The following is a 15,003-nucleotide window of genomic DNA, read 5'->3' on the forward strand; positions in this document are numbered from 1 at the left end:
TTAAGACTGTGCACTTTGTGGATAGAAAATACTTTAAATTGTAAACCTTAACATTAATGTCAACTATAAAGATGTAGTTTATAGTATATTTTATAGCTGTTTATTTCCAACTATCAATACAAATTAAGACACCATTATGCGACATCACACACCAATCATCTCTTACCTAAATTATATCATGACAATACCCAACTTGCACGAGTTTGGACATCTGCCCACACATTGGCAATAGGCTTGCTAACTTGAATCGCGTAATATAAAGTACAAGGGCCAAACTAGCGTCAGTACAACGTATGTAATGTAGGTATGTTTGACGAGATAACACACCTCTAGCCACGTGATAACTAATGCGAATGTTGAATAGTTATCATTCATGTGTTATTGACTTATTTTAAAACGTGAGTTGTTCATTTTCGTTACCCCCAGCTGCGTAAAATGGGACGAGTTAAGCGACAACATGACACGTTAAATGTTAACACATGCAAGATTTATTTTTAACCCCCGACACAAGAGGGGTGGTGGTTAAAAGATAGGTTCATTGGGAGATCACTCCAAACTTTGCTACATCATCCAGGAATAGTAACTCACAAAATAAGTGCTAGAATTTGAGGATAAATGCCATAGCAAATACTAACTAGCCTACCCATTAGAATTATTTTGTAGATTTCAAATAGCAGATTAAACCTAAGTGTGTGATAGCATTGACAAAAACTATGTCAGAAAAACAATGTCATATTCATATATCATCACTTTTTGCAACACGAAAAGAACATGTTTACAAACTTTTAGAAGACAATTCAATTACTAATTAGAAGTAGTATTATTTAATCAGCTGTTAGGAATCAATGACCCTAACAACACTAGTGAAATCTGGCAAATAATAAACAATAGCAGTGTTTAGTGACACACTAAAATAACTATAACAATAAATTAGTCACCGACAACCAACAGTGTTCCATTTCAAATAGGCCATTTACTGTTAGTATTTGTGTTACTAAGTACACTAAGGTGATTAGGTTTAGTTTAGGGAATTAAACACGCACTTTTTCGCCAATTAGGTGCGTAAATAGTTGACTGAGAAGGTTGTCTGAAAATCCTTTCGGTGATTGGCGATTCTAATCTACACTTTAGGCCTAACATTTGGGTAGATATGATAACACACACTACTACGAAGTGAGATTTCTTAACTTACTGAACCACACAAATACAATAATGAACATTTTTTATTATCTCTCTGAAACTACATAATCAATGTGAAAGTTGCTACCAAAAGAAACTCCTACTCTTTTAAATTATTTAGCCTCGCGTAACACTATGTCACGTACATAAGGATTAGACCCGTAAAATCCTATGTTATGAATACTATAAAAAACATTACTTACAATAAAAAGTAGAAGCCCCATGCGGAGCCTGATCCCCATACGTTAGGTGTGACGCCTCTGTACAGTCCTTTCACTCCCTCCTTCTTAACAATAGTGACAAATGCACTCCCGAGCCCATCGTACCTAGGAACTGTTGCGGTCCTGCCGTCGTTAACTGGAACAATAAAGTATGGTTACAACTGCATTCTTGGACAAGAATTATATTTGTTAATGAATATATTGAGGGTATAGCTACAAATTGGAGTGTAAGAATGTTCTAAAATTAAGACTATTGAGAGATGGACAACTAGCTGTCTTAACCGACTTCATTTACCTATGGTAACTTTTTTGTAAGATGATAAAAATTTTGGTAATTTATATCAACTATTGAAATACATTTGTGTAGCATTGGGATGGTTTGTTTTGAAAATTTAGAAGCGAAAATAAATATACCATGTAAAATCAAATATGAATATAAATATATTTTCTTATTTTCTTTTTAGTGGTTTTTATTTTCCATTGTTTCAGTGTAACAGATAACCCACACATTTATTTCTATACCTAAACATACTGCTTTATTTTAATCCAGCTATTTGCATTACTGTTTTTTAACTTTAATAAACATGAATAATTATATTGTTTATTTAAAAAACAATTATTTTCATATTAATGTTTTCATTGTATTTTAATGCTTTACTGGGTGTTTTTTATTTTAAAAAAATATGTTTTTTTCTTGAAACAATTGATAAAACTGTTATATTCATAAGTTATTTAAAATTCAAAACAGCTCATTGACATTTTCAGCTGTTAGCAATAGTTATTGACAGAAAAATATATCTGTTTTTTTATTAATTAACCTTGTAGTTAATAAATAAATGAATGGTCTTCATCAAATTTAATTTTAACTAATGGTTAAATGTGTCCATTATTTAAGAGAAAGTGAGTGAAGGCACACTTTCAACAGTTCCTCTCATAGACACAGGGACTATTTTGCAATGTCTGATTAAGTTGTTGTTTGATAGGTTTTACACATAGTTTACCATATTTTGTAGAAAATACATCAAACCTTTACTGACCCAAAATATATCAGTTGGACTAACAGGAACATTCAGATATTGTAATACAAGCCCTATGTTTTATCTGTGTAGTTATTACTTTCTAAATATTCAAATAAGGAATGTTTAACTTTTAAATGAAGGGCTATAGTCTATACCTAGCAGAAAAGCATAGATAAGATTACATTTTGCCCAGTAACCACAGATGTTTAGAAATAGTGAAGGGAATTATAATTTTAAGTACCAAGAAGTTCTTAATTCATAAAGCATGTGGCAACAGATACACAGCAGGCTTAAGTTGCATCATTGAGGAAGTTATCTGTGCAATGTAAACAAAGCTGTCTTGTCCTCACTTTCACTGTGTGAAGTTCAAGGTTGACATCACCACAGGTTTATTATTAACTAAAGATTATTTTCATAATTTATTATTATCACTTATTTGACACGAGCGTTAATCGCATGCCGTCAGAGAGTGAATCGATAATATTTAACCTTATAAAATCACGAGACCTCACATGGTAATTACGTGAAATAAATCTTAGTACTCACCAGCAAATCTAATTTTAATTAAATCCAAAGGGTGCAATATGAGTGTGGAAGTCACGCCACCTGATATACCAGCTACCAGGTGCTCGTACTTGATGTGGCTAAACAATGCCTTAGAAGACGACGAAGTAGGGTTCTTCATTGTAGACATGACGAATTTACTAAATCACAGTTACAACTTTTGATAGCATCTTGTGGGGACCCCGTCAACACCTGCGTATTACCGGCACACACTTTCCCAGAAATCTTTGACAAAACTGAATTTAACACAATCTTCACTAAACATCGTTGCTCTCGTAATAATCCCACGAATTACGTGCGATAAAAAATGAACGATTTCCAGAGTAATTCAACATGCCGTTCCTTTTCCCGTAATTTAACAGGCTTGCTAATTTTGAAAAAGATTATTTTGCTTGTACACGTAAAAGCTAGGCAAAATAACAGTAAAATAATGACACTGACGTGATTTTCTCTTCGGACACAACTTTGATGTGATTAGGTAATCAAATAAAAGGTTTGATAAGATTTCAGAAAAACTTGCGACATAGGCTGTTTCAAGAACCTATCTCGAACACGAGCGTAAAAAGGAACAGCCATAATGACGTCACAAATAGAGATGTGCGTTGTTGTAAACCTTTGCGTTGTCTTGTCGCCTTAAAGAGTTGCTGAATATTTAAACGTATTAAAATTTATTTCAACTAAACTGATCAAGAAAAATAAAGAACGGTATAATTTACATAAAACAAATTAAATAATAAGAAAATATGTTTTGTTTTTTTTTTCAATTTTTTATGCGGCTTGGTAGTAAAATCAATATTGATGTGCCATGTAGGAATAATTCATTGCCATTTGGTAGAATTACAACTGACTTACACACTATAATAAATCTCATAATCTTATTTGTTATTATAAAATAATCCTAATTATTTTTATATCTTCTGATATAAAAATGAATCATTTCATGTTTTTGCTATTTAAGCGCAAATCTCGAGAGCAGCAGAACCGATTTCGCTGATTTTGATTTTGCTGGGTTTGTTTTTGTTTGGAGGTTACAAAGAGATGTTAGAAGGAAAATAGAAGTTATAGATAGTGCTAATTAAGAAAAAATAACAACAAATAAACGCAGAAAAAAATTCAAGGCGAAACATTCCGCGGGGTCCGCTAGTTTGTTACAATTATATCCTTCTTCCAGAACATTTCTTTTAGCAAAAATACATTTACAACGGCAAAATGAAGCTAAAATGAACTATTTAACTTACTTTTTTAAAATTTTAAGATTGAAACAGAAAAGAACAAATACGAATAACAATTAAAAAGAAAAGAAATTGGTATTTTTCAAATATTTTATGCTGACAACATTCTTTCTCGCCTTCATCGTTTTTTTGACGTCTCGGAACTATTGCCCATTTATTACGTAAATCTGCGAGCAAAAATTTACAATAAAAAAGGATCAGAATCACAGCAAAAATGTTGAAGGTGGCGACTACTTTGAGATTAGTCTCAAGACAGGGCAATCAGGTGCGTTTATTGGCGACAGCTGCTGGTTACAAAGAGGCGTTAGTTAACGTCCCACCAACAAAACTCTCAGTGTTAGATAATGGAATCCGCGTTGCGTCTGAAGATTCCGGTGCTGCGACCGCCACCGTAGGACTGTGGATTGACGCTGGATCCAGGTACGAAACCTACAGAAACAATGGAGTTGCCCATTTCCTTGAACACATGGCGTTCAAAGGTACAAGCAAGAGATCGCAAACCGACTTAGAACTGCTCGTAGAAAACATGGGTGCCCATTTGAACGCTTATACTTCTCGGGAACAAACCGTGTTCTACGCTAAGTGCCTAGCTAATGACGTACCAGCCGCCGTAGAGATCCTTGCTGATATCATTCAGAACTCGTCGCTCGCAGAACCCGAAATCGAACGAGAAAGAGGTGTTATTCTCCGCGAAATGCAAGATGTCGAAAGTAACCTGCAAGAAGTTGTTTTCGACCACCTCCACGCTACTGCCTTCCAAGGTACACCTTTAGGCCAGACAATCCTTGGACCCACTAGGAACATCAAGAAGATCTCCAAATCCGACCTTCAAAACTACATCAAGACTCACTACCAGCCTTCCCGCATTGTTCTTGCTGGGGCTGGCGGTGTTGACCACCAGAAATTGGTTGACCTTGCCAACAAGAACTTCAGCGGATTGAAGAACACTGTGACTGATGTAGAAATTACACCTTGCCGTTACACTGGCTCTGAGATCAGGGTGCGTGATGATTCCATGCCTTTGGCTCATGTTGCTATTGCAGTTGAGGGTGCCGGCTGGACCGACGCTGACAACATTCCTTTGATGGTTGCCAACACTCTTATCGGAGCTTGGGACCGCTCTCAGGGTGGTGGTGTCAACAACGCCTCCTACCTGGCTCGTGCTGCTTCCTCTGGCAACCTGTGCCACAGCTTCCAGTCCTTCAACACTTGCTACAAGGACACCGGACTTTGGGGCATTTACTTTGTAGCTGAACCCCTGCAGTTAGAAGATATGGTGTACAACATTCAGAAGGAATGGATGAAGCTCTGCAACACTGTTACCGAGGGTGAAGTAGAGCGTGCCAGGAACCTCCTGAAGACTAACATGCTTCTCCAGTTGGACGGCACCACCCCAGTGTGTGAAGACATTGGTCGCCAAATGCTGTGCTACAACCGCCGCATCCCCATCCATGAGCTGGATGCCCGCATCGATGCTGTGACGGTACAGAATGTGCGTGATGTGTGCTACAAGTACTTGTATGACCGCTGCCCCGCAGTTGCCGCCGTCGGACCCACCGAAGGTCTGCCAGACTACACTAGGATCCGCGCTGGAATGTACTGGCTTAGGGTGTAAACAATTGTAGTTGTACATTATAGAAACATTATTTAAATCAGTTAAGATCGGAAAAAAAGCATTAAACACTTTTCTCCCAATGTCTGTCGTTTTATTGTAATAAAACACAATGTCTTGGTTGAATCTGTATTTATTAATAGGAGAATAATAAGTAATAAATGTGTAAATAAACATGAGTTTTTGTATTTTCTTATTTTTTTATTTCACAATAAATTGACATGAATATGAAATTGAAATAAGAATGCAGTGATCAAGTGAGTCAATAAAAGAAAAGAAAACATTTCAAATAAAATTAATATTACATAATCATGTTGGCTATGCTAATAAATACGCCTTGAATCACAATCATTACATTGTACCTCCATTCAAACATCCATATTTCACAATGAATGTGAGAATTACATTCTCCAAATAATACAGAACCATGTGCCATTATAATAGTATATTATATTTGATAAAATAAAGCTAATTTGATATTCACAATAAATTAATCCATACTTCATATCTTTCTATAGATAAATAAACACAACTTATAACAGAAGTTTGATAGACAAGATGTTGTATTTGGTCAATAACAATAAACCTTTGAATATAAATGTTTAACAAGGCAAGAGGGGAAATAAAATCTCTTACTTAATGTCATACGCATTCTTGCTAGCCAAGGTGATGTAGTGAGAATACTTTGCTCGTTTGCTAGCTAGTGTCGCGCGGAATCACCTAATACTCAGTTCGTTGATTGTAGTGTGATGTTTAAATAGTCTATAGCCTCGATAAATTGACTATCCAACACAACAAATTAAATTTCAACTAGGAGTTCCATAGATTAGCGCTTAGTAAAAACAAGACTTTTCTGCTAACATAATAGGTATTTGTTTATTATATTGTACAGGAAATAATGTTAAATGGCTTACAAAGTAACACTAGTTGGGGTGGCTTCGACACCAACAGTAATCTCTTCCTTCTCTTGTACACTGGTGACGCTAGGCTTCCTAACAACGCTAGGTTTGACTTTAGTACCAAAAGGCTGTACTGGTTCACTATGGCTGATGAGGCTCGCTGAGGATATGAAGACGGAGACCTGCTCCGGAGTCGGACAGGCCACGATCAACGTGTCTTCGTAAGTATAACCAGCGTTTGTTAGCAGCTGTTCTATCTGCACGAAGTAACCGACTACGTTGTTCTGCAAAAAGTTTTGGCAAATTTTAGACTACTGACTACACTGATCATCATCATCCGTGATCATGGCGCTTGCAACAGTGCCGAAATATCGGAAACTCATACAAATAGAAAAACATGGTAAATATCCCGTTTCGAGTTCTAATACTAGTGTTAGTGACCATGTTAGTCACTATTCCTTAGTAACGATTTTGTTCCGAAAACAATTGCTAAGTGCCTGATTAAGTAACCATTACCTACTTAAATGATTCTGAGTACGGTGGTTATGTAATTATTTTAATCGTTGGCAATCTGAACCTAAACAATGTTTTCGCAAACAGTAACGGTGAGAATTCCAACTATATTTTGTTAAGTTGTTGCTGAGAATTTCAAAATAAAAGAATCAACAACCAGACAGGTACTTTACATGGGATCTTTACAGGTTCAGAGATATCGATTCACAAAACGTATATTGAAGATTGTATTTATTTACTATGATTATCATGGCAAATATAAGTCGATAGTTCGACTACATTATTAATTCTTAAAAGGGAACTACATACTAGCTACTATCAGAATATTACACACACACAAATAAAAAAAAGATAAATGACGTAAAGCAACAAAACCTTACCCTGATAGGTCTGAATAGAATAAACTCAGTTTCCTTGTTAGCCAAGTACAGTTGCATGGACCGCTGTAACGGAGCGAGGTGGGCCTTGATTTTCTTCTGCGCTTCTTTCACGGCCACAGCTATCTCTTCTGGTGTGGCCCACGGCTGGGACTTTAGTTGTTCTATTGGTGCAAATGCTGTTGCCTGAAAATTTGTGTAAAATGAGTAAGGTGTAAAATTTATACAGAATAGTGGAGAACAAATTAATATGTAAACAAGACAGACTCTTTCAGAGTTTCGGTCGGTATTTATTTTTAATCTAATTGAATTTAGTAATGAATTTGAATACCACAATTATATGGAATCGTTTGTAAAATACAGTCTCACACCTACCTACTGAATCAAATGTGTAGAAATTCTTAGATATGAATAGGTATCTGTACCCTTAGTATGAGTTTGCAATGAGAGCACGTTCGGCGCTCCGATTGGTTGGTTTATTCGAGCCGGCCAATCAGAGCGCCGAACGCACTCTCGTTTCGATTATTTTAAATGTAAAGCAAACTCGTACTAAGGGTATAGCACATAGTACAGTGTTGCTGTTGTTTAGAAATTAATTTTCATAGTATTAATAATACGCATAGTGTTTTACCTTCTCAATAAACGCTATCATGGGCCCAGCGAGTATCTCCGTGGCGTCCTTGATGAACAGTTCACAGCAACTCTTCAGCTGCCTGTCGACCTCCTTCCTCGAGTCCAGGAGATGTTCCCTCACCATCGGAGTACCTTCCAGTAAGAACTCTAACAGCGCATTGTTAGAGTTCAAAGAAAATATCTGCCTCGGTTTCTGTATCAAGCCATACGCAGCATTCTTCACATTACTAAAGTCCAAAGTCGTCTCCTTAACTACAAAATCGACTTGGAACGGTGCTATCTGTTCCCTAAGTATCAATAAATGCTTGATTTGGAATAATTCACCGTCTATATTAGTGGCGTTGGTCGAAATTTGCTTGGCTGCGTTGTCTACGCTTTGGACGCATAAAGAAATGGCTTCTTGGGCTAATCCTTGGAAGACTTTTTTCTCTAAACAACGGTATAGTCTTGATAAAGCTGCCAACGTCCTTCTTACTCCTGGGTACCACATGCCGTGAAGGTCTGCTGGGGAGGCTTGTGGTCGTTTCTGGGCCTCCACATTGATATTTGCTACTTCTTGCGACGTGGCAGAAATGTCGGATATCATCGAGTTCCGTGAGTCGCTCCGTTTGAGAGACTGCTCTTGGATTGACATCGCGATTTGCTGTGGAAAAATGCATATTTAGTTATTAATTAACTAGAAATTTTTAAAGCTAAGTCTACTGTTTTGAGCTGTCTTATCACCTGATATTAGGTGATCATTTCTGACCATGCACATCCGTGGAGTACGCTAGAAGATTCGCTACTATGTTACTGGCTTTTTGGCCTCCGGAAAAACCTCACTCACATGGCAAAATACTACGCGAGCTTTACTTGTATTTTACGTTTGTTTCTTGAGCTCGAAACTCATAGTTTACAAGGAAATTATTACAAAATTATACACCAGATTATGGTAATTTGCTCAACCCCTGTTACATGAGACTTTTACTAGTGAAAAATGAGTATTTGAAGATTTACGGATTGATGATTTAATGTCCCTTGAGGAATAAAAGGCATTTTTTGAGGATGGAAAATCATCCAATAACTTCTCTTGCCTAGGCGAGAGGGAGTCTGACTCTTACTGCCTAAAAACAACCTCGTTCCTATTCCTGCTTTTCGACCCCGGTAACCAGCTAGGCAGTCCGAAGCACCGAGGAATAAAAGGCTTGATATGACATTGTCTTACCTCCATCATGAGCAGTTTGCTGGGGTATGCGAGGTCCCCGTGCGCGGGGCGGTACAGCAGTACGTCGGCCCGCAGGTGCACGTGACATTGGCTTACCTCCATCATGAGCAGTTTGCTGGGGTATGCGAGGTCCCCGTGCGCGGGGCGGTACAGCAGTACGTCGGCCCGCAGGTGCACGTGACATTGGCTTACCTCCATCATGAGCAGTTTGCTGGGGTATGCGAGGTCCCCGTGCGCGGGGCGGTACAGCAGTACGTCGGCCCGCAGGTGCACGTGACATTGGCTTACCTCCATCATGAGCAGTTTGCTGGGGTATGCGAGGTCCCCGTGCGCGGGGCGGTACAGCAGTACGTCGGCCCGCAGGTGCACGTGACATTGGCTTACCTCCATCATGAGCAGTTTGCTGGGGTATGCGAGGTCCCCGTGCGCGGGCGGTACAGCAGTACGTCGGCCCGCAGGTGCACGTGACATTGGCTTACCTCCATCATGAGCAGTTTGCTGGGGTATGCGAGGTCCCCGTGCGCGGGCCGGTACAGCAGTACGTCGGCCCGCAGGTGCACGTGACATTGGCTTACCTCCATCATGAGCAGTTTGCTGGGGTATGCGAGGTCCCCGTGCGCGGGCCGGTACAGCAGTACGTCGGCCCGCAGGTGCACGTGACATTGGCTTACCTCCATCATGAGCAGTTTGCTGGGGTATGCGAGGTCCCCGTGCGCGGGCCGGTACAGCAGTACGTCGGCCCGCAGGTGCACGTGACATTGGCTTACCTCCATCATGAGCAGTTTGCTGGGGTATGCGAGGTCCCCGTGCGCGGGCCGGTACAGCAGTACGTCGGCCCGCAGGTGCACGTGCGCGCGGTACACCAGCCGCTCCTGCGCGTCCTGCAGCAGGGCGCGCGCGTACTGACCCAGGGCTGATAGACGGGCTGCGGAACGACATAGAGTTGGTCAGTGATGAGTGTTGCTAGTCAGGTATGTTACACATAGCAAACACAAGATTACAGTAAATTTATTTCTGCATATATTTATTGATCAATACTCCTTAAATTCACTAAATGAAGTAGCGCTGCGTTACTTCGACACGTCTCTGCGTGCTGCTCATGATGAAGAGTCCCTCTGTGACTCGAAACTAGTAGAACTTTTCTCCATTAATAATACGTGAATAAACCAAGGCATTTTTTATTAATTTGGTATGTCTCTGGTTAGTTATAATAATTAAAAACGTACAAATTTTTAAATCCATTCATGGAGAATACTGACAATCAAAATTAAGAATAGGTAACGGTAACATGAGGAATCACTTGACCAATAAAACACTTACAGAATATGAAATATTATCAAAAGATTTTATAAATAACAGATAATTAGGCACAGTTGAACTTACATTCAAAAAATCCTTTTTTGGGTCAAACTAACTGAAACAAATAGAATTAGCTAATACTCACGATCGTTATTAACCTGCTCCTCGATAACTTCCACCCGCAGTATGACGCAGAGCTCGGCGAGGGTCTCCAGGTGGTTGATGTGGATTATCTGGGAGCGCAGCGACTCGTACAGGCCCGTGCACAGTGATTGCAGGTACTCACTGAAATATGTAGGTAATATTCTAGGAAACATATGCTTTAAAAAGGAAAATAATGTGTAGAGCAGGGGAATAAAGGATTTAGCTTTCTAAATACAAAAGACATACAGAAATGATATTTATTTTTGCAAGTTGGTTATAAGATAACTCATTTACACGTCTATCTTTGAAATAACTAGATGAGGCAGGTAGAATGTATGGCTTACTGATTTACCTGTTGGTTGTCACATACTTATCATGTTTATAGTTATGGGTCTCTTACATAGCTTGAAACTAGTCGATAAATCTTTTTCGAACAGTTATGTGTTTAAATATGATCCAGAGCCCATTTCATTAAATAATTATGGACTAAGGGGAGACCTTTGTTCAGCAGTGGACGTCTCTCGGCTGATGATGATGATGATTAAATAATTTAAAACTTACTCTAAAGCAGGCGATGGATTGGTAAAGAAGTGGTAATAGAGTGCACACTCGTCTCTACACGCGTGTGCCAGTAGAGAGCAGGCAGCCCGTAGTTGCGAGCAGTGGTCTGGGGGCGGCGCCCCCGCGGCCGCGCCCCCCACCAGCGCGCCCCCGGTCGCCGCGCCCGCCACACGCCAACGACGAGCCGCGTATTCGCGTTGTATGTCTGATAGTAGAGATGCGTAGCTGGAAAATAGAAGAAAAGTATAAGTTAGGCTAGTTTTCATTGTAGGAAAGTACTAAAAAACTTTAAATTTAAATCGAAAATTTTACTATGAATAATAAAAAAATGGTCTTTTAATTCCACAACCACCAGTTGCCAACTAGCTTGGCTATTTGTTAACATCAATTTGCAAGATTGAAGTAAATTCGATTCCAGTCCGCCATATCATTGGTTGTGAGAATAATCTCAATTGCGACCAAGATCAAGCTCACTTTGAAAGCTCAAATAGACACATACAGAATAGCCTAGCAGGTTTACAAACCAAATATAACGTTTCTGCTGGATAAAACTTTTACAAACGGACAAAGCAATAGTATAAATCAACTACCGGTTATTTAGAATAGATAGGACTTTAAAAAGTCCACAAACCTTTCAAAATAACAAATCAAACTCAAATCCTACTTACTCAGCATTCTTCTCAGCCCGCGACTCAATTTCACTAATAACCATCTTCAACTTGGGGGCAGCAGCTTGGAACTTCCCGAAGTACACAGCGTATGCCGTGTCCATGTTGTCCTGGTCGTTCTGATCCTCGTCCTTGGGAGCCAGCATCTGTTCCGTGGCGTGGTTCAGCACGTGCGTCACGTAGGACCGGATGAGTGAGATCGCACGGTTTTGGAGGTGGCGGTACTTCACTAGGTACGTGTGGGATTCCTTGTAGTTGCTCTGAAATTATATGATAGAAATATTTAGTTAGAAATTTAATAAACGGAGAAGCGAGATGAATACATTCATTAGCACCCCCTATTCTTCGTATCGTCACGCCTTTTATCCTACCACCCCTATACTTCGCATGGTCTAGCCCTTTATCTTTGAAGAAGTAGTCAGAGTTGCACATTATGTGCACGTAATGATGAACTGTAAACATGTACTGTCCACTTTTCGCCATGTAACTTTATAGTGAGCTTATTTTTACCTGAACCGAATTTGATGCAGTTTTCAAATAGTATTTTTCAGACTTAGAAGACAAGTATAACTTTATATGTGCTTGAATGTTTAATGTTTTACACATCAAAATAATCTATTACTTGTATAAGATGACTTCACAATCTACTCACATTTGCCCTCATATACTCCAGACACTCGTCGATCTTGGCGAGAACATTGAAGAAGGTCTCGCTGTTCACTGACATGGTGGGGCTGTTCAGTCGCTGGGACAGGTGCTCCACCTGCGTGAAGTAGTGCAGCTTCTGTTTGATGTCGTCACCTGGAAATAACAGCCTTCATACTTAGAAGTTTGAAAGATGTAAAGTATACATAGAAGGTGGACAGAATTTGATAAAGGAATATTTTGCTACATAAACTTAGTCCAAAATTAACTAAAAAGAAATGGTTCACTCGCGTATATTAATGGAGAAAAGCTTTACTAGTTTCCAGTCACAGCTCAATCATGAGCAGCGTTCGCAGACGTGACCACGTTCTAGTAGAGCGTTTCTCCATTAGTATATGTCAGTAGACTGTGTTTTTTAGTTAATAAATAAATATATTTTTTAGTTAATCTAGTATTTCTCACAACAGTTATTATAAAAAAAATTGTTAAATCTAATATGCAAATTATATTTAAAATAATTAAACTTTATTAAATTAGCTCAATAACTACTATCTAATTAATAACTAGTAAAAACTACTACTATAGGAGCATACATTCATACATTCATACATTCTCCAAACTCCAGATAATCTCTTTTTAATGATTTATAATAGTTAATATCTTACCTATGCTAGAGAGTTTATTTTGGTCAGCCAACAGTTGCTCACTCATAGTGTGCAGTGCATTCGTTTTATTTGACACAAAGTTGTATTGCTCCGTCAATTTGTCCAAGTCAGACATTGTAGCACCAATCTGAAAAATTTTATAGGAAATAATTAATAAAGATTTTATAGTTGTTGAAGACAGAACCTGGAAGTGGATAATGCATGACTAACAAGTAAGATGGGAACTTTTTACTATCATGAGCTGTGACGCTAGGAAATTTTGACCACTGACTGCTATACCAGGAGGTCAATGTGATTGAACATTTCTGTTTTTCCAAACTGTATATTATTAGAGAGTTGATTATGTGTCTAAATTCATTGAACTGTGTAGTTGTCTAAATGTATTGTAGAAAGCTTTGAACTTATTTCCTCATGTTATCAATAGATCATATTTTGTTTTTCTTCAGTAAGTCATTAATTTCAAACTCTCCAGGTTAAATTTTTAGTGCCTTGTAAGCCTTAGTAGGCCGGAGTTTAGTAGTTTTAAAAATAAAGACTGGATATTTACCTGATTGGTCAATGCAACACACTCATTTCTCCTGTCATCCAGCTGCTTATGGTAGGCCTCGTACGGCGCATCATCAGTCTTCAGATTGTTATCACATAGACTTTCATACCACTCTAGAAAGTCATATGTCGTGTCCACAGTGGGTATGTTACTCTTATCCGACTCTTCATTATCAATTTTTTCTGTTGTTCCCTAAAAATTAAGATACGTGGAAGTCGGGTTTAAGATATTGTAACTATAACTGAGTCGACTAAACAGTTTCAATTGATTTAAGCGACGGTAGACTTAGTGAAACTTCAACACTGATTATCATAGACTGATATTAATGTAAGATAAAAGCTGTACTATGGATTCAATAAATTAGGATCTTAGCTTGACTATTGAGATCTAAAAAGCCTGTTATTGTTAAGAAACTATTAATAAATAGTAAAAATACAAACATCGTCCAAGTCACTAGATACACCGAGTAAAAGTGACTCTAAATCCAAGATAGATTCTCTCTGCTCCGACGTTAAAGGTGCGAGTGGATTTTCTGCAGCCTCCCATAATAAAAGCTTGCTTTGAATCTCTTTCAAACTCATATTATCCATAATTTCTGTTTGTTATTATTTATTTCCAACTCGCAGGTTGTCTGACATTCCACTGACAGCTAGTGACGAGACCAAAAAGCGCGTTCCACGTACACAGGAAAATGTACTATCGTTTATTCATGTGATTTGTGTACAAACGATAGAGCAAGCATGATTAAAATGCTAAAGATTTCTCTTTGAACATGTTGGCATATTGTAGCTTTCGTTGAAAAATTCACGGATTATACATCATTAATTTATTGGAAATATGTATGTTGGTTTATGGTAAGACTTTCAGAACGATTGCTTTTACTGCCATCTAGTGTCGAGTAGCGCATTAGAGTTTTGGTTAGCAAGTAAAATGTGAAGAAAAATTAAATGCATGCGTACAATGCATTTTTTCTTTATACAAGGCACGAATATATCGACTAAAATGCGATTTTTATAGGTAT

The 15,003-nt window shown here is 38.4% G+C and overlaps 3 protein-coding genes across 4 annotated transcripts in view; 1 reads left to right on the forward strand and 2 right to left on the reverse strand.

The window, feature by feature from the left end:
* LOC118273852 (mitochondrial folate transporter/carrier) overlaps positions 1-3,467 on the reverse strand; it is a 39,511-nt gene extending 36,044 nt beyond the window's left edge. Inside the window, exons 1-2 of the mRNA XM_035591025.2 lie at positions 2,966-3,467; positions 1,383-1,536 (exon numbers count right to left, since the gene is read on the reverse strand). Of these exons, the coding sequence (XP_035446918.1) occupies positions 1,383-1,536; positions 2,966-3,113 (302 nt within the window). The 5' untranslated portion in view covers positions 3,114-3,467. The remainder of the gene's footprint in view (positions 1-1,382; positions 1,537-2,965) is intronic.
* An 853-nt stretch (positions 3,468-4,320) lies between these two features.
* On the forward strand, positions 4,321-6,006 carry LOC118271558 (mitochondrial-processing peptidase subunit beta). The gene has a single exon (XM_035587630.2). It carries the CDS (start codon positions 4,430-4,432, stop codon positions 5,828-5,830), a length of 1,401 nt encoding a protein of 466 aa, XP_035443523.1. The 5' UTR covers positions 4,321-4,429; the 3' UTR covers positions 5,831-6,006.
* A 682-nt stretch (positions 6,007-6,688) lies between these two features.
* Positions 6,689-14,645, reverse strand: LOC118271542 (conserved oligomeric Golgi complex subunit 3). 2 transcript variants are annotated; one of them, XM_050699183.1, is made up of 11 exons: positions 14,423-14,645; positions 13,983-14,174; positions 13,436-13,562; positions 12,778-12,926; positions 12,126-12,385; positions 11,458-11,682; positions 10,898-11,037; positions 10,125-10,378; positions 8,248-8,892; positions 7,620-7,802; positions 6,689-7,010 (listed from the first exon to the last, which is right to left on the reverse strand). In XM_050699183.1, the coding sequence occupies exons 1-11, from the start codon at positions 14,570-14,572 to the stop codon at positions 6,738-6,740; spliced, it is 2,598 nt and encodes an 865-aa protein (XP_050555140.1). In that variant the 5' UTR covers positions 14,573-14,645; the 3' UTR covers positions 6,689-6,737. The 2 variants fall into 2 exon arrangements, with proteins under 2 accessions (XP_050555140.1, XP_050555141.1); XM_050699184.1 differs by having other exon boundaries at positions 10,221-10,378; positions 14,423-14,644.
* Between the last annotated feature and the right edge of the window lie 358 nt (positions 14,646-15,003).

This window comes from Spodoptera frugiperda, chromosome 15 (assembly GCF_023101765.2).
Source record: "Spodoptera frugiperda isolate SF20-4 chromosome 15, AGI-APGP_CSIRO_Sfru_2.0, whole genome shotgun sequence".
Taxonomy (NCBI): Eukaryota; Metazoa; Arthropoda; class Insecta; order Lepidoptera; family Noctuidae; genus Spodoptera; species Spodoptera frugiperda.

Coding starts and splice junctions, on each gene's coding strand:
- LOC118271542 (XM_050699183.1), bottom strand. CDS start 14,572: ATGGATAATATGAGTTTGAAAGAGATTCAAAGCAAGCTTTTATTATGG. Junction 8,893..10,124: donor GCAAACTGCTCATGATGGAG/GTAAGCCAATGT, acceptor ATTTTTCCACAG/CAAATCGCGATGTCAATCCA. Junction 7,803..8,247: donor TGATAGCGTTTATTGAGAAG/GTAAAACACTAT, acceptor ACAAATTTTCAG/GCAACAGCATTTGCACCAAT.
- LOC118271558 (XM_035587630.2), top strand. CDS start 4,430: ATGTTGAAGGTGGCGACTACTTTGAGATTAGTCTCAAGACAGGGCAAT.